The following is a 25482-nucleotide window of genomic DNA, read 5'->3' as shown; positions in this document are numbered from 1 at the left end:
GCTGGTTAAACTCCTCACCACTCAATTACTAAAGCCCTGGTTAAGTAGTCTATGTTAAGCTGTGTTTAGGCCACTGGATGGGTTTTGGGCAGATCTTTCAGGAGAACCTTCTGTCCAATGTCATCTACTAAATAAAAACCACATGGAAACAAGCATGAGTGCATCTTTGTAGCTCACCTCTTGTGATTTGTGTGTCTCCCTTTAAAAAAAAGCATTAAAATTATTTATTTACTGCATTTATTGTTGAGTGTTTCTGTAACTATACAACTGTGCACACAGATAAATCAGCTCCAAACTCCAACGCCATCTGCAAAAACTCAGTAAAAATCCTCTTGAAAAGAACACAAGGACAACTGCTTTTCATTCAAACAAATCTCTTTTCAGTTTCAACAAAATAACATTCTTCAAGGAAAATGGCAAAAAAATAATATGGCAACAATATTCTGCAGGGTTTTTGGTATTTTAGGTAAACGACACCAACAAGCCCTGAATGTTATATTCCAGTACAGTACGATGAATCTTCGGACCTCGCTGTAAAAGTGAGTGACCACCAGGGACAGAGAAAGTGTGAGGGATTAAGATGCAGATTCTAGACAGCTGAAATAGATGAGCAACATTTTCTTTCCAGCCTGTAAAGACTGACTTAAGTGCAAGTAAATGTCGGCGAGTAAATGTGTGCGTTTGAAGCGGATGGTTGACAAAGTGTCTGGTTAATGTGACAGAGCTGAAGTGATTTGAAAAAACTTGAGAGAAGATCAGCTTACGCTAACGAATAGAGCATAAAAGAAACATGACCAAAATTCAACCCTAAACCTTAGAGAGAGTCACTGAGGGATGAAACGATTGTCAGCCTCTGCTAATGGTCCACATTATCCACCAAACTCATCTTCACATGAGAGCAACACCAGCACGAATCAAGACAAATCGGGTTTCTTTCTTGGTATTTTTAGACGATGCCGATGCGTTCCATCTTAAGCCGCGTGTCGTCCAACAGTCCGGATCTATGCACACTATACACACACACACACACACCATCATCTTTCACATCTGTAGATTCACACTGTGGTATGACTGTTAACACAAAGAGCTGTACAGCATTTATATTTGTGTTTTTGCTTCTGGGGTGCAGACAGTGTCGAGACTTAAATCCTTTTCACATTAAGGGGAACAGATCTCGTCTGGAGAGGACAGAGCTGGATGAGATAAAGTATGTGGTTAATAAAAGGGACATTTCTCCATTCCTGGGACCTGGCAGTTGCTTGTAAGGCCTGGACTTGTCCGAGAGCAGTCCTTCAATAAGCGAGACGTGGTCACGCGAGGCAAGGCATGGGGTGACTGCTACTCTTTAGTCTGGACCTGGGGCGCGTCGTCCGTTCCGTCCCAGCTTTCTTGAGGCCTCTGAGAGGGCCGCTGTGGGTTATTCATATGCTGGGCGGCCGGGCCAATGTAGGGCTGCCCGTGAGGATGGTTATTAGGCTGTAGAGAGAGAGTACACATTAGGATGTACTAAGAACAGGTTTAGGGTTAACACTACAAGTACATGACTTACAGTGCATTCAAACTGTACAATTTATCAGCATTTGTGTTCCCCGGGATTAAAACCCACGATCCTTTGCACTGCCAACCACGTTAGTTACAGGAACTCTGATGCTCATTGGCCCTTTTATGTTTCAAGACACCATGTCAAAAAGTGTAGCCAAGCAGTCATCACACATGAGCTCTCTCTCTCTCTTTCTCTAACCAGACAACAGTAATGAATAAATATCAAGTTGTCTAAGGTACTTCCCACTTCACTAAATCATGGTCTCATCCATTTAGTTCAGCTTTCTTATTTTCCCCGTTCTGGGCAAAATCTGCCATAACCCCATCCTGTCATCATGAATCAACTCTCACACTGCTGGCGAGGAAAGTAATAAGCGACAAACCTGGTCTGCTGTTAGTAGTGTTCATTAACCTCTTTAAATGTGTTTTATAAAGTGCATCTGTCTTTGAGATGAGTCTTTGGGGTGGGACGTTACCTGCTGATATTGCGTCCCGGCCGAGTGAGGGTACAGGGTGGTGTCTTCAGGGGGCGACGAGTCGTGATCATCGGGTGTTTCCTGATCATCTGGCTCCTGAACAAAACAAACATGTTTGTTAGCATCTGAACTATTAAAAAAATATCTTGGCACATATAATAGCAAGAAAAGTTTGATTTGTTTAACAACCAAATAATAACAATCAGTCTTGACACGTTTGCATTCTTGAAAGAAATATTTAATGCAAATTAACAGATTTACCTCTTCAGGGCAGAGCTCACAGGCTTTGGACAAGGTCATACGGGCACTGTGAGAACGTTCCAGAAAATATCCATTAGACGTCTCGTTGCTCTGTACTGGAGGTGACCAGTTGTTGTAGCTGTATTGAGGGTTTCCCGTGTACGGCCTCCTCTCTAACTCATCACCCAACCACTCCACTGCCCACGTCCACTTCCTCTTCAGGTCGCCATTACTCTGCAAGCAATGCACAAAACTAATATCACTTACTATTGTAACGTTTTTAACATTTGTACCATTCAACCTTTTTGTATTTAAAAGGCTCTGCAGGATTTTTAAACACTACTAAACTGAAGTCGCAAGCATCACCTAATGCTCACATGTTTATGTAAGGAGGTTAACCTTAACATGTGTGTGTTTACCAGTAGTGAACTCTTATTTTATTTTATTTTATGTACGAAGTAACATGGTCAGAAAGACTGAGCTGCGTGTGTATCTAACAACGTGATGGATAATAAAAAAATGTTTTTTGAACTTTTATTTTATTTCCTATTATCAAGTGCAGTCATACAGTATGTCACACATTCACATTTTGATGTTACAATATTGATGGTACAGTAAAGCATCAAGGTCAGGTCTACAAATAGAATAGTCGTCCATAGATGTCTTCCATCCTAACAAAAATATATGTGAGGGGAAAAATCCTTATCTCTGCAATACATCATATGCATTTAGTAGGTAAATACAGAGTTTTTTAACAATACAAATGAAGATTGGTAAATAAATAATAAGTAAAAAAATAAAATAATAAAATAAAATACAGTCTTCGTAATAATCATATCAAATGAATTTGTTGGGCAATGGAAGACCATTTATTTAGGAATACCTCTGCTTTCAGTTTTAATAATGCCGTTGTATGCTCCATGTTATAAACATTTTGAATTCTTTCCCTCCATTGTGCAACCGTTGGAGGGTGTGGCTTCAGCCAGGAGGCTGTAATTACCTTATTCGCTATTAAAAGAAGGATTCTCAACAAAAATGTTTGGTTATTCTCTTCAAGGTCAGCTGGCAATATCCCTAGCACAAAATATGATGGTGATAATAACATTTTAAAGTTTTAAACCTCTGTGGACGTCTGCTCTGCATGGTCAGCTGCTGCAGCAAAGTGCGCCAAAATCAAAATGACTGATGAGATGAAGACAAAATCATCTACTGGAAATTGAGAATGTTACGTCTTTAATGATAGTGTTATTTTCATGCCCAAATTAAAAATGGAGATATATTAAGAATGATGAACTCTTTCCTCGCCATTGATGTGTTAACTCGGAAAATTAAGAGAAAACGCTTCCTTGTCAATTGCAATCCGTATTTCCGCTATTATCCACCAGGTGGCGCTCTTACCCAACTTATAACTTATAATAACTTACAACTTAGGTTTTCCCCCTTTTCTTTTTTAAGAAATAATAAAATAAGTTGTTTTTTGTTTTTCCAAATTGTGGATTGAAAATTATTTTGCACAGTGTATCATTCAGGGCTCCAAACAGCATATGAGAGAATCCTGGAGCAGGTGCAAGCCATCAAACAAGTGTTTATTTAGGACCGTTTTGAATGTAATTTGAACCCTTCAACAACTTCATTGTTTTATTGTAACCCAATCAGATGCATGGAAATTGAAAGCATGCACTGCACTGGGTGATATAGTGCGATTAAGATGTTTTTGTGGGCTCAACATCTGTTGATGTCTCTCATCATTTATTGGGGCAACCCTATGCCTAATACACGTGGGCTTTACAGATATACGGTTTGCCATTATTGCAACACAAAACCCCACCTCTGAGAATTTTGCACATTGTTTTATCTTTAGTTTGGAGGATGCTTTGGATTAAAGTGTCTGCAAGAAAAAGACCAACAATCCTCACCTGTAAGATCTGATGAGCCACAGAGCAGTTGGTGAAAAGAGCCACCATGCACTTAATGCACTGATAGGCCCGTTTCTGATAATGGTTTTTGGAGCGCTGGATGGTGTCAAAGAGCCCATCTCGGTCATCAGGAATGCCCTTCAGAACGTTGTGGATCCTGAACGGAGAGAATGAGTATCCGTAATATGAGGTTATCACTCGCGCTCATCTGTTTTTAAACATAATGAAGACTGACGAGTTTGATCAAGCCACGCATGCCTTCAATTAACCTGTGTGTCTGCCACGAGTCCTCTATCAGAAGAATCTGAAGCAGCAGGTCCAGGTAAGGCCTCAACTCGTAAGTGTAGGAATACGCAACCTAGGATCAATGTAAAGTTCGCAGTGAGCGACAATTCGGAAACGTAAGATCGTCTCGCTTTGACTGACAACTCTGCTGCCGATAAGAAACGCTTTAAATCGCAGACTAACCTGCCACAGCAGTTCGCTGAGAACCGTGGAGGAGAACTGTGGATTCTCCCAGCAGCAGAAGCGCAGCAGTTTCACCGTCTCCTCAGAATTACTGCAGTCCTCGATAATCTTCTTCACGTAGCTGGTGCGCACGCACAGAGTCTCAGCCACCAGCTGCTGTAGTGGCATGATGGGAGATGTGAGACTGGAGTCGCCGAACGGGTTGGGCAGAGGTGGGTTACCTGTCAGAAAAGAGGAGACCGCAACTGAAAACTCTTCACAGCCCTTGTAGTTGACAAAACCAAAAGCGCATGCCGCTTACTGTTAATTGAGGACTGCATGCGTGAAGAAACGTCACAGCAGCGCACCAGCTGTGACACCACCGTGTAAAGTTTCCCGAGCTCCGCGTACTGATACTTGATTGGAGGGCCGGGACCCTCGTCCAACGCCACGAGCATGAATGTGGCTGGGACGCCTAACTTCAAAAGCTGCGTCTTCTCTGCCAAACCTGCAACAGACAAGCAGGGTATTGCCAAGAGTTTGTGATCCGAAAGAGTGGGACTCAGGAACCAAGAACATGACCAGATTAAGTTCTTACCCAGATTGGCATACATGACAAAAAGGTTGAAGTACTGCTGAAGATGGCGTCCGTGTTCGGAAACTTCTCTCCTGAGTAAATTCAGCACTGCTCGTAACAAGTGGTCGCTCAGTGTTGCGCTCTCACAGGCCTGCCGAACAGACCACAGAGACATTCATCATAATTATTTTCAATGTTTCTAAATTGAATATTTACAGGTATTTAGTAAAATGATCCTTTTTGTTACATTTGGTCAAGTACCGATGGCATAAAAATAATGCTTGCACTTATTTACTGAAAATTGAAATTGTCAAAAAAAAAATTGTAATCTTGAATACGGCAAAGAAAGAAGAAGTTCAAATTCATTTTTCTATAACACAATACTGACGTTTTAACAGGTCAACAATTCAAAAGTGAATATTTGATCAGACTTTTTCAGATCCTTTATTTAACCAGGAAGAGACCAAGGTAGGCAGCAGTAGCCTACAACCACACATACAGTACATGCAAATACAAGATAACATAAAACATCCGAAACAACAAATCCCTCAGAGTCAACCAGAATCCTAAACACATCAGATAAAACAACTACAGCCAGATGTGGCTGCCTCCAAGTCAAACAATATCCGACCAATGAGACTAATTTAGTAAGTTTCATGAATTTTTGTAACTTGTAAAAGGAGCAGCAAACTTAAATGCCTTTTCCCTCAACTTCGATCTAACCTTTGGAATAGACAGAAGGAAAAGATCCTGGGAACAAAGATTATAAGACCCAGTACAGTTTACACTGATATAGGTCAGAAGTTAAGACGAAAGGAGACCTAAAGGTATGCCAGTGTTAAAGTCTCTGTGTTGATAAAGATAACCATCCAACACGTTCACAGTGGTTAGTGAGGGCTTTCATATTCATCTTGGTCTTTTACATTGATGTTAGGTAACTTTATGTCACTTCTGTCACTTTGTTGAAATTTAACAGACACTGGACTGAAATGATCACAATACATGTAGAAATGATGATTACAGGCAAAACTGGAGCGGTCTCTCCTAAAATTTTGAAACTATAGACTACAACATATTTGCCTTGTTACCTGTGTGGATGACCCCGGTGATGTCACAGGGACAGGACATGGTCCGTCTTGCAGGGAAAAGTGTGCAATGAAGACAATGAGCTTGGCAACAGCTCCGCGGACCTCTGCACTCGGGCACTCCAACAGGTACTCGGAGAAGCGCGTGGGGAAGGCAAACAGGACATTGTGTGCAAACCAGCTGCGGACGTTCTTGCTGTGACGCAGTAGGACGCACAACGCATCATACCTGTGAGCAAAAATAAATCGGCATTGGGAAAATTCCATCTGCCTAGTAACAAATATAGTCTAGCAGTCGAAATTCTCAACACGACTGACTAAATTTATCAACCATGTCAAGTTGTTATATAAGGCACCTTTATATTTTCTACAAAACACTGATGAATTAGCATGGACAGAGAAGGATAAGTAGCCAAGATCCAAATCAAAGAGCTTTAATCTCGACACAGTGTACCTCCACTCGAAGACGCTTATATACACGGTAGTAGTGAAGACTCGGGTGGATTAAAACATGGAGACAGACAATAATGCTCACCAGTCACTAGCAGGGCCTCGGACGACCTTCTTCGTGTGGAAACCAGTGCTAAACAGAAATCTAGCAGCAAGCTGAATACTTATCGTGGCTATTTCTTCGGCTTCTGGTAAAAGGTGATCTTGACCTAGGAAAATCCACAAAAGAAGAAAACTTGACAAAATATGCCATCTGAATATCGCACCAGCAAAGAGGTGATACAGATGAGGTAAAAAATACAGTTGAAATGTTGTACCATCTACCAAAGAGTGAGATGAAAGACGCACCTGGAGGAGGATTCAGGTAGACGCTATTACAGGTCAGCAGTTTTTTAATGAAGTGAAAATACTCAAGGCTGTACTGCATGCGACTATGCATGAACTGCACATTCTGTTTGCGGACGCTGGCCTCGATGGCTGAAGGCATTTCGGGCTGGCTGGACCGGGGTGCGAGCGTCAGTTGGGAAACGTACTTCGACAGCTCGCCGCCGCTCCCTGCAGCGTCCAAGCGCTCGTAGAACAGAATGTAAGCGTTCCACCAGCGTTTCTGACGTCGATACGACATTCGCTTCATCATGTGGTCAAAGACCTCACCCATGTACTCTCCACCGAAGCACTGGTTTTTCATCTCCTCGTCATCGTCCATCTTACACTCCGTAACGTCACCGTCGTCAAATTTATACCAGTGGTCCTTTTGTCCGTCGTTGCAGCTACCGTGACGCTGAAGGATGTAAGAATAATAATGTCCGCCGCTGGCCTGTCCCGAGTGCACGAGCACACCCACCAGCCTGTAACGGGAAGCGCTTCTTTGCTCGAACTCTGCCGGAGCGTTCTCGCCGTTGACCTGGCTCTCCGGCGGGACCTCGTCATCCTCCAGCTTCGCCACGCCTGCCACCGTATAGGGCTCCATGTCCAGCTCACGAGGGAACTCAAAGTAATCGTTGAATTTAATTGCACACTCGCGCTCCCAATCGTAATCGAAGCGCTTTAACTGAATGGCCAAGACCGGTGGGAGTTTCTTAATGAGGAGACGTTTCACTGTGTCGACCTGCAGATCACATTTGAGAAAATGTCACCAACTTGTAACTTGATGGTTGCTAGTATTTGAACAAAGTGCAAGAAGTTTAACAGTTCACCCAAAGATTTTAAATCTTTCATTTATTCACACTCGTGCTATCCCAAGTCTACAGGAGTGAATACAAACAGTTATTTTTAAGGTCCCATTTTTCCTGTGTTTTTGAAGCTACGATTGTGTTTATGGTGCGTTTTCACTCTCCTAAAAATGGGCTGATGTCTTCCTTCCTTCGTTATATGAAGTCCCTCCTTCAGAAATACGTAACGAGTTCTTATTGTGTAGTTTGTTTAGTGTGTTGTGATTCGACAGCAGCTTAGTTTAGCAGAGCCGACTGATGTATTCCTGTGGGCGGAGTTTAGTCAAACACTCTTTTATTGACGTCATTCAATCGAGAAGTAGAGGGTTGTAGTCCAAACGGGCCGTTCGCTGTAGGCCAGGGTTACTCAAATCTTACCCTGGAGGGCCGAAGCACCGCAGAGTCTAGCTCCAACCCCGATCAAACACACCTGAACAAGGTCTTCATGACCACTAGAAAGGTGGGTAAGTTTGATTAGGGTTGAACCTAAACTCTCTAGTGCTCCAACCCTCCAGGGTAAGATTTGGGGAACACTGCTGTAGGCGTTGAAAGGGGAATTCTGTTTAAAAACACATATTGCCTGGCAGTCAACTTTGACCTTTATCATTTTGCAGATATTATTTATGCTCTAACAGCAACATTACACACTAAATAGGGTTTAAAAAATGGGATCAGGAAAAACAGGACTCTTAAATATCCCGACTCTGGTCTTGCACATTCATCCATTCATTATAAAAGTAATTCATACTCCTCCAGTGCGTGAATGTCTTCTGAAGTGCGTGTAAAAAATTTGTCTAAAGAAATATAGATTTTAACTTCTGTCAGAACTCGACTCTCTCGTAAACATGCGAGCGACCGTTGCCCAGATGCCAATGTTTATTTTTAGAAAGGTTAAGATGTAGAGTCTTATCTCACAATAGGCTTGAAATACTGCACACTACTCGATGGCATTAGAAAGAGTCGGGATATTATTTACAATTACGCTGTCTGTGTTCAGCTATAGAAACAAGTCACATACATTTGGGATGGTACGAGTCACTGATGAGAGGACTTTATTTTTTGAATAAACTGTTTTTAAAATGGAGGGAAGATCAGAAACACTTTTCCACCTTTTTGTTACACTTCTCGCAGTGGTAAGCATTGTCTCCTTCGAGCAAATCCCCTTTGACGTACTGTTCTAAAGAGTCCAAGAGGTTCTGATGGTTCCTGATGTCAACGTTCAGTGTTGTGAAGGATTCCTCACACTCATACCTATGATGAGACAAGCAAATGAATATTCTCCAAACAAACCAGCCCGGAGAGATCCAGAGTGATGATGACTGTACCTGTGAGGACAGCCCTGACAGATCTTCTGGTCTGCAAATGAGCCACCCAAGATCCTGCTCAGCATGGTGGGACGCCCGAGAGCTTTCAACGCCTCATCCAGCGTATCCACCAGAGAATTAAAGAACTCCAGTGCATCGTGTTGTTCTCGAAGATTGACCGGTTCTCCCCATAACCTACAGTTGACGTTGAAAAGTTACTCGCTCTCTTTCTAAGGTTTTTAACAGTAACGAGTGTAAAAACTGCAACTCTAGCATCAACACAACCTGGACTGTGACGTAGCTAAAGTTTCTCTTTCACAGGTTAATATTGTCATCCACAGCAAATCTCTATCATCTCTTCAATAACACTTATAAAGAGAGACGACGGATGATTTTACCTGAAGTGTTTCCAGAAGCCTCTGGGCACATAGTACTGCAGACGGGACGCTGCAAGGTGGCCAAAAATGACCTGCAGGTGACGCAGCACTGCGATGTTGTACTCTTTACGGTCCTCTGCCTTGTTAAGAGCGGGTTTGTCATCGAACTGATGATGATAACTGAAGACATCGTCCCTGGGGTCCACGTTAATCTGCGTCACAAAACCTCAACTGAATGAATGATGCACATCCAGATGTTTTTTCCCTAACCTCAGTTTCCTGTACAGTCAATTGACATCAGTGTCTGCTTCTTGTTACCTCATTGTCCTGCTTTTCATCTCCAGAAATGTCATCATCAACGTCACTGCCTGTGCCTTCGATGGCCAGGATGCCGTCTCGGATGGCTGGGATCATGTAAAGCTGCTGTATGACCGAATTCATGTAGCACGTGGCTCCTGCGTTCTTCAGACCAACAAAGCCTTTGGTCGGCCGCGGCCCAACAGGAGGTAAATACTCCCACTCGGTTAGCACCTCACAACCTGAGAACGACAGCATCTTTTAAACAGGAAACACGAGTAGAAACAATTCTGTGTAAATCACACAATCAGTTTTAGGTTTTCTTAGTTTTTTCCCATTTAGAGGTCTCATTTTTCCCATTTAGAGTTTTTTTTCCCATTTAGAGGTCTCATTTTCTTTTCTTTTTTTAACTTCAAAAATACCTAATTTTGAGCAAACATCTGAGATAATTGCATTTTTGTGAAGGACTTTTGGTAGAGATCAGATTCAGTTGGTGATCAAAACATACATGAAGTTTGAACTGTTTGCCGTAAGGGGTTGCTTCCGGGTCTTATAAGTGAGCGCCACCTGGTGGATAATAGTGGAAATATGGATTGCTGTAAAAACTTGTCATTGGCAGGGAAGGGTTAATGTCATGACAGCGTCTGTGGCTCAAGTTTATGGCAAGAGTCGGTTTTATTTATAAAGAATTAAACCAATAAGTTGTTTAAGATTCATAGAGGGCTCTTTTATCAAAAGTAAAGCTAGACAACTGATGTGCCAGCGACAAAATATTACTACTGTTTTTTTCTCTGTTAAAAAAAATTTTGCACTACCTTTCACAAAGATATGATAAGGCAATTCGAATTTTACACAATCTACGGCCGAATGTAAATACATACCTAAATAGTACATGTCCATGAGCGTGTCAACAATCTGATTCAAGTTCCTCACGCAACCAACGGCAAGAGCGACCAGCAGCTCAAAGCCGGCGTTTATGGATGCAGGAGTGCTGCACACCGGGATGGCCTGCTCCACCGGAAACTCGCCGCTTTTCACATACTGCAGGTAAACGTTAGAAGCCGGGAAGATGAAATCATCAATCAGCTCCTACGAAATACACCGATGGAAAATGAAGTCGGCAACACACATAATGAACTTTCTGTAAAATTATGATCACAAGTTAAAAGTGGCTGACTTTTATGAGATTAGCACCGGCCTTCTCGCAGCCGATGTAGAATTTCTTCTCGGGGGTCTGGAAGGCCAGCAGCTCTTTGGTGACACCCAGGTGACCCTCTAGAATGGTCTCTTCAACACCCGTCTCACTCGTCCTCCTCACCTCATCCTATACTTTTTAAGATTAAATTAAAGCATCGCTCTTTCCCACATGTGACGAATTACAATGACTTCAATAAATTTACCCTGATTCTCTTGAGCCACTCGATCTCGTTGTTGAGGAGCACCTCGGCATTAGGGAGGTTTATGTTGCTGTTGTACGCATAGTTGAGTAAATGCCGCAAGAGGGTGAAATAATCACCAGCGTGCTTGGCTCTTTCTTTAGCCGTACTCTTAAAAAAAACAACAAACAAACGGCAAGAAATAACCAGCTCGTCTCTGATGTAGACACACTAAAAAAGCACAACCCTGGTCTGTTTGTGACTACTGTACTCACTCCCAAAACAGTGAAGAGGAGGGTGATGAAGAACAGAAGAGGTCTGTGTCCCATGCAACACCTGGTGGCCATGAGGAAGAACTGCTCGTGTGACATCTGACGCACAGCTCTGGCGTACGGAAGCAACATAGCAATGAAACATTATAAGCCATTATGACAACATCTCATGATCATCCATCCCTTTCATCTGACTTACTTGCTCTGGCAGTGCAGCAGCAGGTCGACGATGAAGGTCTGCCAGGCTTTCTCTTTGCTGAGAGCGTCAAGGGCCGTAGGGAGCAAAGCAAAACACAAGGTCATGACCTCCAGCGCTTCGCAGCACACCTGCTCGTCTTCTGCGTCCGGCTCATTTCCTGCAGCAGTCTGCGAAACAAACAGATCGTGTGGAGGTACGGCCGACTGACGGACTGCCTGATTACGAGCCAGTTTTAAAAAAACAGACCGACCTCTTCTTTAGGCAGCAGCGTACCTTCTCGTAGATCTTGCTAATCTCTTCGTTCGAGCTGAAGACCAGGTGGAGCGATCCACTGCCTGAAGCCCAAACGATCTTCTGCAAGGCTCGAATCACACAGATATCTGGGATGTACTTTGAGGCTTGATAAAAGTTCTGCGGCACAAACAAGGAAACAAAAATCAGCGCGCCAGCTTGGAGGCGGCGTATACTGTAAAGCGGGCAAAACCAGGAACCTCATCTGCGATCTGCTGGGCCAATCGGATGGCCACATTGCGCAGCATGCATTCGGAGGCGGGGTTGGGAATGCTCTGGAGAGCGTTCTGTAGCACCAGAGCCTGATCATGGGTAGCCTGATTTATCTGGAAGAAGACAAAACAAAAAGTCACATCGCCACGAGTTTAAAATTATTCAAAATAAAAACACGTAAACATCGCTCGCACACAGTACCGGTGACGCTGGGTTGGTGCCCTCCACCACAGGTTGGCAGGCCTCTGCCACAGCTTTCACGTGCCCAAACCCAATAGCAGTGAGCAAAAGTTTGGCGATTTTCAGGGCGTTTAGGTAGGCGCCGCGCCTCGTCTCCACGTCTGCACTGGGAAGGAAGTTGTTTCTAGTGAGCATGCCCAGGACGAGAGGCAAGCCGCCACTTTTAAGGAAGTTGTACTGAAAGTCACTGGCATCATCTCCCAGTGTTCCACTGGCTGGCATCAGCAGGGCATAAACAACCTAACAAAAGTGTGCACGACGCCCAAAAACAAAATTAAATTAAATGTAGTTCAAGAAACTGTTGTACTGCAGCTTCAAGAGTCAACATCTGATTTGTAACACACAATCTGGTCAACTCTTAGACTAAAATACAAAATAAAAGAAGAGAAGACAAAAACCATACATAGAATATAAAAAAAAACAAAGGATAAAATATGTGTAGTGTACAAACAACAGAAGAATTGAATGAAGTGACAGGAGTAGATCAGACGCTTTAAAAACACGCTTATATAGACGTCAGACAGTGGTGTATTTCTACTTAGCTCAAAGTTTTACTTTCTTCTTATGAATGAAGCAGGCTATGTAACACTAAGGGCCAGATTACTTAATGCGAGAGTGCATTTCCAAAAAAACACGGATGGGAGTGGTGGTATCTGCAGGTTATTTACTAAATAATCCCAAATTAAATAAAACAGGCGCAACAGCTGATTTCCATAACAACCAACGCAATCTACTAAGAGCAGCGCAAATAAGTTTAGGATCACAAATAAGCCGAGCTGATGAAGTGCAGGCGATCTACTAACACCTAATGTGCTTGAGTCGGGGTGTGAAAGAAGTCAAAGGACACGGAAAAGAACAAACAGTGAAGGTTTACAAGAAGTTTTTAATCACCTGCTATTGTCGTACTTCTCCTAGTGACTCCTCTTTCATTTCCTCCAGCAAACGAAAGCTAACATCGCTTGAAAACAATATTTTTGAATAATATGTTCCTCTGGCATATAAATAAACTGTTGTTTATTAAACATAGTGCACAATGTTTGAAAAACGCTTTGGAAAAGGAGACGGGCCGACTAACAAAACACACTTGTAGCCAATCAGCAGTAAGGAGCGTGTCTACTAACTGACATCCTCGCCGGGGTTGCGTATGTGTGGGGCGGGTCTTTTAGAAGAAGGTCCAGATTCTATTGGGGTCGGGCCGTGTTTGTTTAGGTGATTTCAAATATCAACATTGGCTTTCAAACATCGTGGACTCCGCCTTTAAATAATGTCACAAATATCAGTAATATCACAAGCGCAAACATTAGTAAATCATGTCATTTAAATAATCTCCTCCCAAATATTTTGTGTCTAAAAAAGAAACTCCTAGAAATGCATATGCAATGAGGTCAGTCCCCCAACAATAACTAGACCACACCTTTACAGCGCTAATTATCCACTGCACGTCTTTAGTAAATCCAGACAGCCGTTATTTAACAACAAAATGATGGTTTGTGCTGGCACAAGCTGTTAGTAAATCTGTCCCTAAATGTCAGATAGTGATGTTCCGTTCACTATAGCGATCATTTCAAAAACGACTTGTTCTCATTTACTCAATGCTTAATCAAAAGCATTCAAGTGCAAGCGCTGTTTGGGTGGTTACTCGCAGAACGAGTGAGCTTTAACGAATTGAATGAACTGCTACATGTCCTTCAACCTATAGCCCAATGTACTTGGTTTTATTTCATTTTATGTTAAATAAGGAGGATGTTATTTATCACAACATTTAGGTTTTTGTCCGTATGGCATGTTTAATTACATTTTAACTAAATTACAGTCAAACCTATTTGTATTAATGTAGATTTAGTCACGTAAAAAAAGACTAAAACTAGAATAACGTAAATGACTAAACACTAAAGAAAATTGCGTTTTGGTCAAGAGACTGAGACTTTAAAATGTGCTTTTAATGAACACCGCATTGGCTTCTCACACCATGGCACTGCAATGAAAAAAGCTGGAGGAGTGATGCTGAGTGTTATGAAAGAACATCAAAGCATAAAAGTTTGTGATTACTGAATATACATTCAAATAAAGCCCAGTACAGGTATGACCTGTGATACCTCAGTGAGATACAGCACTTGTGAAGGTGAAGGGCCGAAGAAGAGCGAGTCAAGTGTGGGACTAAGACTGTTCTCTCCTAGCTTAGCATGATCCAAACATATCGCTCGAAGATTCTCCACCGTAGTGTTATCTGTCATCGTAGAAAGGACACGTCAGGAGCTCAATCCACACGTTTAGCAGTACAGTACATTTGCGAGGATTTTAGTTCACCCATACCTGGAGGCATGAGATTCATAAGGACTCGCGCACCATCCCGCAACAACGGCATGTTTAAAGTGCAACCCAGGTCAGCGATCTGCCACAGGAAGGAGATGTAGCGCAGGTGCAGGGACATGATCTGCACGTCAAACACGTTAAACTCATCATAATCTGTCTACGAGAGGACAATCTTCTCATATTCAACACGAGAATGAATTCTTACCACTCCTGGCAAGCAGCTCTCAACTTCTGGATTGGGTCCATCGCTGTAGTGATTGCCACGGTTTGCAGGTGAGCCCGTGGACGAGTCGGATGAGCTGTCAGGGCTTGAGGGCATGTTGGAGCTGACCTGAGTGAGTTTTGCTGTGATGAGCTACAAAGAAGGAGAGAAAAGGATGTTTTATAAAACGGCTTCAGTTCTTGATTGGAAGGTTGCAAACGCAACTAAAGGGTTTCTTGATGAAATCCAGCTAATGTGAAGCAGACACAATCATCAGTTACAGATCTCCTGAAGATGGAGAAATTGTGTCGTTTTTGAACGTTACTAAACAATGTGTTATGACAAGTTGGATTTGTTCCCTACTAAAAGAGTTTCTGCTTTATCAATATTTAAGGAAAACCAGGATTTTACTCCTCTAAGCGGTCCAAAGGAGAGGATGATGGAAAAATGAAATCAGAGCTGTGCGTCGTCCGCATAGCAGTGAAAATGATTGACTCTTTGTGTAAACTTCATGTAAATCATGTCAATAAAACCCTTTGACACTCATAAAATGCTTGTAACTAGGTTAGGGTTGGTAACCCTAACTTCAGTAAACCAAAGTTACATATGACAAACACTGAAGCAGCAGACTTTTTATATTTGTGTCATTCTCAAAACTTTTTTACAGCCACAGCTGTAATTTTCATAAGTAGTAAGTATAAACCTCACAGTTTTATCTTTAAGATTCAGGTGTCCGATGAGCCTCCGGTCGTCGGCGGGATCCACGACCTCTCCTCCAATAAACAGCTCAGCTTTGGTGTGCGTGCTGTTGGCTTTGATGCGAGAGAGGATGCATCTGCGCACGGAGCCGACGGTGTCGTTGGTGTGGGACCAGATGTCCAGATCATCCATCTGTCGGCCCTGATTGGGAAAGCGCACCACTAGGGTGATGTGTTTTCCACGAAACGCCCTGTAGAGCAAAATCAAATGCTTTATGCGTTTCATGGGAATCAAACTCATGATGATTATAAGTGAAGCGGACGGTTTACCGGCAGGTACCTGGACATGGGCAGGATGGTTCGTTCCTCGTGATAGTCACTGTCACATTCATTGATGTATTCTTTAAGCACAGTGAGAACTCGCACCACACGCGTGACCTCCTGTCTGGCACAGTTAATGCCGTCGTGATCGCCGTCCAAAACGCAGAGAGTGTCGTACGAGGCCTTGAGCCGATCGAAACACGACTGAATGAAGTCCTCGTGGATCTCTACCTGATTGACTTGTAGTTTTGGTCCCAGGTTAGTGTAGATCTCTTTCAGCAGGTCTATTGCCCGCACGGCGATGTCGTCACTTCCTTGAATCACAACCTGTGGAATGACAATGTACAAAACTGTCCTCTTATAAAGACTTCATTCATAGATGCTTTGATTTGTTGTATAATACCTTAAATATCAGGTTAGGTTTCTACTCAAATTCATCATGTAAAACTCTGATCAAGGAATAATTAAGCACTAAATGAAATTTCTCTCATGATTTAATCTCATGCCATCCTTCAGCCGAGCACAGTGACAACTACATTTAATATCATTAAATAACTTTAAATCAGGCATCCACTAGAACAGGAGTAGGTGATGTCGGTCCTGGAGTGCTTGAAGTGAAGCGTTTAGCTTCAGCTCTAATCAGGCACATCTGAACAACTAATCAAAGTCTAAAAAACTACAGGTAGGCCAGGTTTTATCAGGGTTGGATCTAAAATCTGTCAGGACATCGGCACTCAAGGACCGACCTTGCCTACCCCTGGACTACACGAAACTAATCCCAAGACACAGGGTGAGTAAATGATGACTGAATTTCAACTTCTGATGAACTATTCCTGACTGTACTGGCACTCATTTTATATTTGCAGAAAGTGAATAAATGTATGGCCACAGTGTTTGATATGAACACAATCTCTTCATTATCATGTAGTTTAAATGCAAAAACAATCACACGCGTGCTTCATTCAGTGGTGTTGTGCGTGAGTTACCCTCCAGAGGTAGTCCAGACCGATCAGCTCCAGGTCGTCCATCATATACGCCCGCCGTTTGGCCACCAGTTTCCCCTCTCTGCAGTTCACTGCTTTAAAGAAGCGCTCAAAGCATTTGATGCCGTTCTCCGTGAGCAACGTGGGGTCCAACTGCAGCACATTGTTCTCAAAGAAGTCTTTGTTGATATCCGGGTCCAGGTCCGGCTCATCACCCATGAGTTTGGAGTACCATTTAAAGCAGGCCTCTCGATCGCACAGAAACACGGCGTTCTCCGCCAGACACTTCCAGATCTGTTTAGCTTGAGGAGCACAAAGCCAAAGCTGGCCGTCCTTCAGCAGAAACCTGAACGTGGGTTAATATGAACGTCAGCAGAGGAAAAGCTAAAAGAAGCAAATCTGCTGCCTTCTGCTTTACAGGTCAATTTCTTAAAGACATGTTTACTTATAAGAAAAGTAAACTGTCCAACAGACACAGACAACATTTACACGCTGTAAAATTATCTCACGTTTCAAACACCATATGGACACATGTGTGCAACAATTGGAATTTATAAAGTAAACTTTATGAGGTTTGTTTCAATAACCATTTGTGGAAGATCTGTCTTTTGTTAAAGTTTCAAACGTGACGTGCCTGATCCATCACTGAGCTGCATGTTTGAAAGCTGTGACTGACCTCAAGAAATTGAGTCTCTCTTGAACTTCCTGTACGTGGCTGTACCTGCTGCCCACTCGAACCGTCTGAGGGTCAAAGCCTGGATGATCTGAGTCAAACATTACAGGTGTAGCTCAGTATGAGAGATGTAAATGAGTGCAAAATGATTCACATAATTCGAATCACAAGAATCTCAGCTTTCCAAAGATGTGTGACAGTTTTTGAGTTGTTGTATGTCATGAAGTTCACTGTCAAAGAATGCAGTGTTCCTCCCACCGTACATAGGAACTTTAAGGGGTTAACATCACTCAAGCATGTATATTTGTATGCAACATTAAGATGCATCACTTCCTGTTAGACGACACTCATATGCACCTTTAGAGAAGTGTCTCATGTTCTCCATGTACGCAGACAGATTCTCAGCCACTAGCGTGACCAGAGCGTGATTGTGCTGGAGCTGGTTGATCAGGTCGTGACGATAAAAGACGTGAGGACTTCTCTGTGTCTGACTGCACGAGAGAGAGAGAGAGAGAGAGAGAGAGAGACAGGCCATGAGACGTCAGGACAAAAACTCAAGGACATTTCAAACATCTGCTCATTATGGGTCTGACTGAGATTCTGAGGAGCTTCTCCGAACAGACTACAGATCTCTCTGATCTGCTTCAGCGCTGGAATCACCCACTTGTCATTCGTCCGAAGCTCCTCGATAAAACGATCGATCCACTGCATCTTCTGCGTGTCGCGGTCCTGTAAGACAGCAGAGCTCGATCTCTACGTGTTATCGGCACGACGGCGAGCAATAGCACCTCATCCTTCGTGAAACCAAAGATGCGTTAGGCTTTCACCTGAGAGCAGCTGTAATCCAGGATCTTAATGTGAGCACTCAAAGCCTGATCCATGATGTCCACAGGGACGTCGTCGCTGTGCGCCAGGTTCCACAGTAGGTTGAGCACTTTGTGAGCCATCACCCCGTCCTTATCGTCCTCGGCCAGCCTGCGGATCAACTCTAGAAGCTTCTCCCGCTGCTTTTTACTCGCATTGGTCCAACTCACCTGCCAATCGCAAACACGCAAACGTGACATCGGGTGCACGGAGAAGAGTCGTAACGGTTCATATAACAGAGCCGGTGGCCAACTGCGGTCCTGCAGAGGTTTAGTTACGACACTTGGCTGTCATTTTTAATTCATCCAGAGGACCTGGATCAGCGTGTTTGACCAGGGATGAAGTAATACTCTGTAGAACCAGCCAGACCTTATAATACTCACTACATAATAATAATAATAGCGTACGAATGGAAGTGTTCACCTTGAAGCAGTCGAACAGGCGGTCAAGTTGCTCAGCAGAGAAATCCCACGCTAGTTTGGCCAAAAGATCGTGAACATTCTTAACAATCGCTTCATGTTTACCAGCCTGAAGAAGACAAACGCAGACAAAACTGAGAAAGTGTTTTTAGTTTGTGTCTGTCTGGCTCTGGTATAAATGATGTTGAGTACCTGTGCCGCCCAGATGTTGTCCAGGTCCTGAAGGGTGAGAGCTTTCTCTTTGATAACAAAGCGCAGGATCTTCTCCAGCTTCTCCACGTATTGCGGTTGATGAAGACTGTCTCTCAGGACAATGGACAGAATGTTGTTCTGCTGAATCCACTCCTGACACAAATAATGAGACGTAATGATGATGACCAATGTATCTCAGAATATAACCTCTGCATTTAGTCAACACATAAGAGCTGCGTTTCCATTTGTGAAAAAACTTTAGCGTTATTCTCTAAATCCTGACAAAAGATTATTGTGAAATGACGGCATTTCCATTACTAAAACATAGTTTTTCTACTCGCAATAAGTCATTCCACTCCACCTTCACTGATGTTGGTAGGTTTACTAATATCACATCCACCACAATAGACATTATTTTTAACTGGAGATGTAAGAGTGTTGTCCAAACATTAATGCCAAGGTAAGCCTTTAATACTTGTGAGCAGACACGTATTGAGGTATTTCTGTGAGGTTTTTGTTCATAACGCTTCATCTTTAAATAATAATTATGTGACCTGAAAATGGGAATAAACTGTTTCCATTGAAGTTTTTGAAAGGGTAATAGAAACACAGCTACAGTCAATGGCAACCTGTCGGCCGTGAGACTCGAACCAGCAACTCTTCCCTTCCAAGTCTGACTCTCTCGTCTATATTTGAAAATAAATCTATCACATAAAGACAGATGAGCTTCATAAGAGGTTTCTGTGAGATTCACTGTTCAAGTGATTGATGCTCTTACAGCCATTCGCTCCGCAGTCAGCCATTCTTCTTCTTCTGGATTGCCATGTCGATGTGTGTAATATGATACGCTGGAGATTACTTTGTTTACCTCGTTTAGCGCATTCATTTTCCCATTAAACGAGGAGATTTGCAATAACCTGTGAAGCAGCCAAGACATCAGACCCGTAAAGAGTTCTCAACGATAACCAATAAAGTGGACCAATAGAAAGCGTTTATGTCAGGTGGTAAACTCAGGATGACACAATGAGATAAACATCACACAGCTTACCTAAGGATCATTTTTAACCTAAACATTTCCAAGTTTTTGACCGTTTCCTCTTGACCAGGAACTCTGGATGCCAGATTCTTCAGTGACTTTATAATCATGGACAAAGCATCGTTTTTAGCTTCGTTTTTTGCCTCTTTCTTCAGCTCCTCATCTGTGAGGTTCTCCAGAAACTGCGGCACCATCTCGATTATAGGCAAGAAAAACTTCTTCACCGTATGTAAAGTCAAAAACTCGTAACACTGCCCAAAAGGTCTGAAATACAAATTAACATTTGTGTGGCTCAAATGCTTCTTGGATTGGATGATCAATGAAATCTTTCATTTTCTGTTTAAGAAGTGAAGAGTAATTGGTGACAAACTGTTGAATTATTTTTAAAATTCATTCAGAAAAAATGAAATGAAAGCGAACGCACACTCCAGGCAGTAATCTCTAAAGTCTTTATGTTTTAGTCGAGTGAACGTCTGATTCCTTCATGCAATGAAACAGCAGCTCAATGTCTAATGATTGAATGAAACAGATAGTAAGTGTGAATGCAGGAGTACATACTTGATAAGAGCTGCGATTATCTGGACGTTGAGAGCCTGGCTGCTCATGAAGCGATTGTGTAAAATCTCAAACCCGTTCAACGTTCCAAATTTATTGATGAGGTCCACCAGCCAACCCTGAGCACAGAAATATACATCGATGAGATAAATCAAACAAAGAAATAAAGCACTGACAACTACATGGCAGCGTTCCTGTTTAGCTCAGTGGTAGATCATTGTGTTTGCTCTTAATCTAAAAAAGAGATCAAAGTTTGATTTCACTTAGCCAATATAAAAGATATCAAGATTATATGAGGAACTCAGATCCAAAAGCCGCTAAAGGCCACCTCCAACAGAAATGAGATAATGATATTCATCTAATGCTCTTGACGTTCATCAAATACATTGGCCAATAAGAGTCTGATTAAAAAATGCTTATTTACCTTAGGCGATCGAGGGTCAGGCGAGCGGGCGAACAGCTCATCATCTGTAAGCTGGGTGCCGGCAGGGATGCTCTCAGATGGACGCGTGCCGTTGTAGATGTGAAATTTGCAGTGCGGGTTTGTTGCAATGGCGAGCAGTTCAAGCAGAGGAAACCAATCCTGAGCCAGTTTGACCACGCAGAGCTCGATGAGCCGGTGAGTGTTGTTAATGATGCACCTGTGGAAGCGGCAAAACAACAGACCATGAGAAAGAAGCCTTTAATCCCTGCGCCATAAATGAAAAACATGACACAGCTCTCACGTGAATCTCAAACTTCCAGCCGCTCACAGCCTCATCTGTCAGGATTTTTGTGAAGGAGATCGTCAGGCCGTCACGGAAGAACCTCTGACATGCCTCACACCTCACATCAAGCCCTGCACAACAACAACAACATGACATTGTGTAAAGATCTGAGGCCTGTTTCAGTAAGAAGGTTTAACAAACTCTGAGTTAAAACTTGAACTCTGACTTGATTTACTCTGAGATGGGAAACTCAAGAGTTTTCGGTTTCAGAACAGCTGAAACGTGTTCGTTCAATCGACTCTATGTAGGTTGACTCTGAGTTAATCGCATTCACAACCACTACAAAAAGTCTTCACCAATGAAGCACTGACATTACAATTCAGCATGGCAACAGCACGTGACAAAGAGGTCCGGTCTCAGGTCACCAAAAGTAGGTCTACCCTGACCCCTGCGCACAGCACTACCCACGAGACCAGCAGCTCTGATGAATGCAAAATTTTTACAGCGTATGTAATACAAATGAATGAGCAAATGAATTTACTAAATTAACTAAACACAGAAACACAGAAGAGAGTTTACAGAATAAAACCTGCTCCTGACCAGGTTAGGTTCACAGAGTAAGTTACCCTGAGTATTAAGTTACACAAGTTAACTGTCCTTCTGAAACAGGCTTGACTTATCTCACTGTCTCGGGTTTAACCTAGCTCCCATTTTGAAACAGAAAACTCAGAGTTTCCCTCATTTCATGGTTAACATACTCAGAGTTTGCACTTAACCTCCTTTCTGAAACACGCCGCTGATCATTTAAATAACATGACGTCTGACAGATGATCACATATATAACCTTTTTTACTGAGATCTATAGCAGCTTCAAGCAGAACCTCCAGCTCTCCTTTTGGCAGAACCGGAACCACCCAGCGCGGCCTGAACCACACACAAATCAGAGAAGAAGACAGAAAGATCGCACACTTCACAATGAATAAATCTTACAGGACACCTGGATGAAGTTTGTTGGAACTGACCGGTTGATCATGTCGTCTAGCTTGGCCAGGTCTGTGTGGGGAAATGCAGGCTCCTCCTCTTCCTGTGTGGGCGGGGCATCACCCTGACCCTGTTCCTCAGGTGCACTGACAGGTGACGTCTCATCAGAGGAGTTTGTCGAAGGAGTCTAAACGCACACAGAAGAAACAACGGCATTGAACACGGATAAGATCCAAACACACACGGGCGACAAGGTGTGAAACCATCAATCGCGCAGACCTGGTTCTGGGTTAACAGGGTTTGGTTCTGGCTGTCCGACGTTTGGCTCTCATTGCCCCCCACGGGGGACCCACGGGTGGTGGCCGTCATGCTCGGGGCGGAGCAAATCTTTGTGATCTCGTCCGTTTAGGTGGCGGGAGCCAAGCGGAAAGTTACTGCCTGCAGGGCGGCGGGGTGAGGACGAAGCACCTGGAGCTCAGGCTTGACCGCAGAGACCATCGCATTACCTGCAAGAAATGCAAAATACAAAGAGTAAGAGGAAGTAAAATTCACTTTAATCAATTAATCGTGCAGCCCTAAAGTTAAGCCCTCAGTGTCAGGTGTGAAAGAGTGACATAAGCACAACATCCTGTCTGTCTGTCTGTCAGTCATACAAAACCCCTTCACTCCAATAACCCTCATTCAGTAAAACAACAAGAAACATCACGATAAAGAGAAACACAATGCTGTCAGTGTGGTAATGTGACACAACTTATTGTCAGAAATATTCAACCTTCATAACGCGACAGTAATGCAACACAAACATGTCGCGTGTAAATCTGCTACAATGTCATCAGACATCTCTGGAGTGACAGCTGTCTGTCAGAGACCAAAACAAAGCAGACTTACGAGACACTTTTAATAGAGGGTTTTCACGACGCGTCATCAGAGCGGAAGACGCCATATTGGAGGCACTCCGCATCACAAAGAGCACAGACACTGATGTATATGCCGAACGTCGACAAGGAAAATGGTTAATTATTGCCGTGTTTGAGATGGTACCAACAGCACATATTGAGAAAAACATTTGGATTATTATCGACATCCAAAAGTTATTAAAAACCAGGGAAAGGAATGCAAGAAAGGATCAGAGGCGGCGCTTGTGGTTGGCAAAGCTCAGGAAAAAGGGTAGTATTGTATTAGAAATATGATTGAAGTACATAAAGTATAAAACAATTATGCTTCTACTTGTGCTTTATTTAAAGAGTATTTAATATGTACTTTAGTGTATGCACAAAATGTACTTAAACACAAATAAAATTTGCGCTGCTATGCCTTAATGCCAGTGTGCTTAATTGCTCATAACACATTTTCTATTGTAATGATAATAATATTTTTAATAGTAAATGGTAAAAACAATTATTGCTTTTATTTTTTACTGTGCTTATTTTACTGTAAAGCACTTTGGTAGGACACTGGCTATTTTAAATTTGCTATATAAATAAAGCAAACATTGACATATGGGCTCTGCATGAAAACTAGGTAGGTCACTAACTTATATCGGGATATGCAACTGAAGGAAGAATCGCCGGGTCGTCACGGATCCTAGAAGAGGGAGCTCGTAGGAATCTGCATCGCCTATAAATTGTAATTTCTCGAAATATCGTGCCTTTTCTTGTGGTCCAAGTCCTTCCCTATATGCCTTTGCATCTTGGACGCGTTTTCTGTTGTTTAGACATGTCTACATTCACTTAAAGTATCCAAAGCGCATAATATTCCATTGTACTCCGTTCAGTTCTTTACACCGAGTGCCTCCACGATGGCCGCGCATCCGGGTTACCGCCCAGAACGTGACGTCGGTGAAAACCCTCTATAAAGACAGACACACATTGAGTCATTACAGACGGTATTATTCATAAACATCAACTGTAACGCATGCGCACCACTTTTACAGACACACAACAAACAGTCGCATTAACTTCAAACTCACATGACAGTCACTACAATCTGGACCCATATCATATATTTCCATGAAATTGTTACACAGACTCACTTTAAACTAAAATGTCGATTAACCCCTCCGCTGCAGTTAGCATTAGCATTAGCATAGCCACTCAACGAACATTAATGTTCAGATTTCTGCCGAGAAATAAAACAAACACTGCCAACACCTGCGCACACGTGTGTTCTTTCTCTGTTACTCTCTTTGTATATAAAAGTCGATCGAATTTTTTGACGAGTGTGTGATTTGAGGCCTGTTAATGTCCTACATGGCACCAGCTTATTAATGGCGCGACACTCAGCGCAATAAACGACCTCGCGAGCTCAGACGCAAACCCGATCAGATCAGTCCATACCGCACACGTGAGCTTGAAACACCGCGTACAGTCGGTGGAGATCTGAGTCTCTGTGACAGGCAGACATTTTGCTCCGCTGTCACACAAACCGGTTTCATCGAACCTGCTGTCAGATCCACAACGCGGGATGTTTTTAGTGTCATCGAGGCTCGTGTCTGTCTCACACATAAGCTCGAGTTCTTTTCTGACTGAAGAGCTTAACTAGTGACAGCTCGTTTACCGACAACACTTAACTTACCCACAGCTCGCGCATCCGCTGCGTGTTATTACTGTCCACTGTTGATACGGGACTATACACGCGTGCACGGGCTCTGCTGAGCTGAGGTCTCCTGTCCGAGATCTCTTTTCGGGTGTTTTTTCTGCGTCACCAGCCGCCCCCCTCCACGACACCCGTCCAGCTTCAGTCTTAACACACGGGTGATTGGTCATATTATTGAAACATGTTGTGGTTTAATGAAGTAACGCGCTGTCCAACATTAAACAGGATGTTTGTCCTGCAGTGTGTTTGTGACTTTTGCCCCTGGTTTCACAGACCAGGCTTGAGGTTAATCCTAGACTTAAACTCAGCTTAAAATAACTTCCAGTGACAGATCTTAAAATATGTCAGTACGTCATTGATTTGTCTGAAGATAAACACCACTGACTTCTTCTTTGGAGTTTTACAGCCGTTTGTTGCATTACTGCCATCT

At 42.9% G+C, this 25482-nt stretch overlaps 1 protein-coding gene across 5 annotated transcripts; it reads right to left on the bottom strand.

Moving 5' to 3' along the window:
• Positions 1 to 220: 220 nt before the first annotated feature.
• LOC141365789 (ubiquitin carboxyl-terminal hydrolase 9X-like) lies at positions 221 to 25412 on the bottom strand. 5 transcript variants are annotated; one of them, XM_073870598.1, is made up of 44 exons: positions 25032 to 25409; positions 22737 to 22963; positions 22499 to 22644; positions 22321 to 22400; positions 21498 to 21607; positions 21194 to 21415; positions 20773 to 20888; positions 20227 to 20478; positions 19957 to 20095; positions 19179 to 19331; positions 18991 to 19095; positions 18531 to 18737; positions 18299 to 18432; positions 18061 to 18197; positions 17707 to 17794; positions 17034 to 17376; positions 16067 to 16374; positions 15737 to 15977; positions 15032 to 15181; positions 14827 to 14947; positions 14610 to 14740; positions 12475 to 12753; positions 12261 to 12386; positions 12043 to 12180; positions 11770 to 11936; positions 11574 to 11682; positions 11323 to 11469; positions 11100 to 11246; positions 10804 to 11011; positions 9944 to 10164; positions 9647 to 9837; positions 9270 to 9443; positions 9054 to 9195; positions 7082 to 7841; positions 6819 to 6942; positions 6287 to 6512; positions 5220 to 5349; positions 4944 to 5129; positions 4643 to 4863; positions 4444 to 4532; positions 4175 to 4331; positions 2280 to 2492; positions 2019 to 2114; positions 221 to 1476 (listed from the first exon to the last, which is right to left on the bottom strand). In XM_073870598.1, exons 2-44 carry the CDS (start codon positions 22824 to 22826, stop codon positions 1339 to 1341), a joined length of 7662 nt encoding a protein of 2553 aa, XP_073726699.1. In that variant the 5' UTR covers positions 22827 to 22963; positions 25032 to 25409; the 3' UTR covers positions 221 to 1338. The 5 variants fall into 5 exon arrangements, with proteins under 5 accessions (XP_073726699.1, XP_073726696.1, XP_073726698.1 ...); XM_073870595.1 differs by having other exon boundaries at positions 2019 to 2492; positions 25032 to 25411; XM_073870597.1 differs by lacking the exon at positions 25032 to 25409 and adding an exon at positions 24794 to 24943 and having other exon boundaries at positions 2019 to 2492.
• Between the last annotated feature and the right edge of the window lie 70 nt (positions 25413 to 25482).

This window comes from Misgurnus anguillicaudatus, chromosome 8 (assembly GCF_027580225.2).
Source record: "Misgurnus anguillicaudatus chromosome 8, ASM2758022v2, whole genome shotgun sequence".
Taxonomy (NCBI): domain Eukaryota; kingdom Metazoa; phylum Chordata; class Actinopteri; order Cypriniformes; family Cobitidae; genus Misgurnus; species Misgurnus anguillicaudatus.
This window is presented reverse-complemented; position numbering and strand designations above follow the sequence as displayed.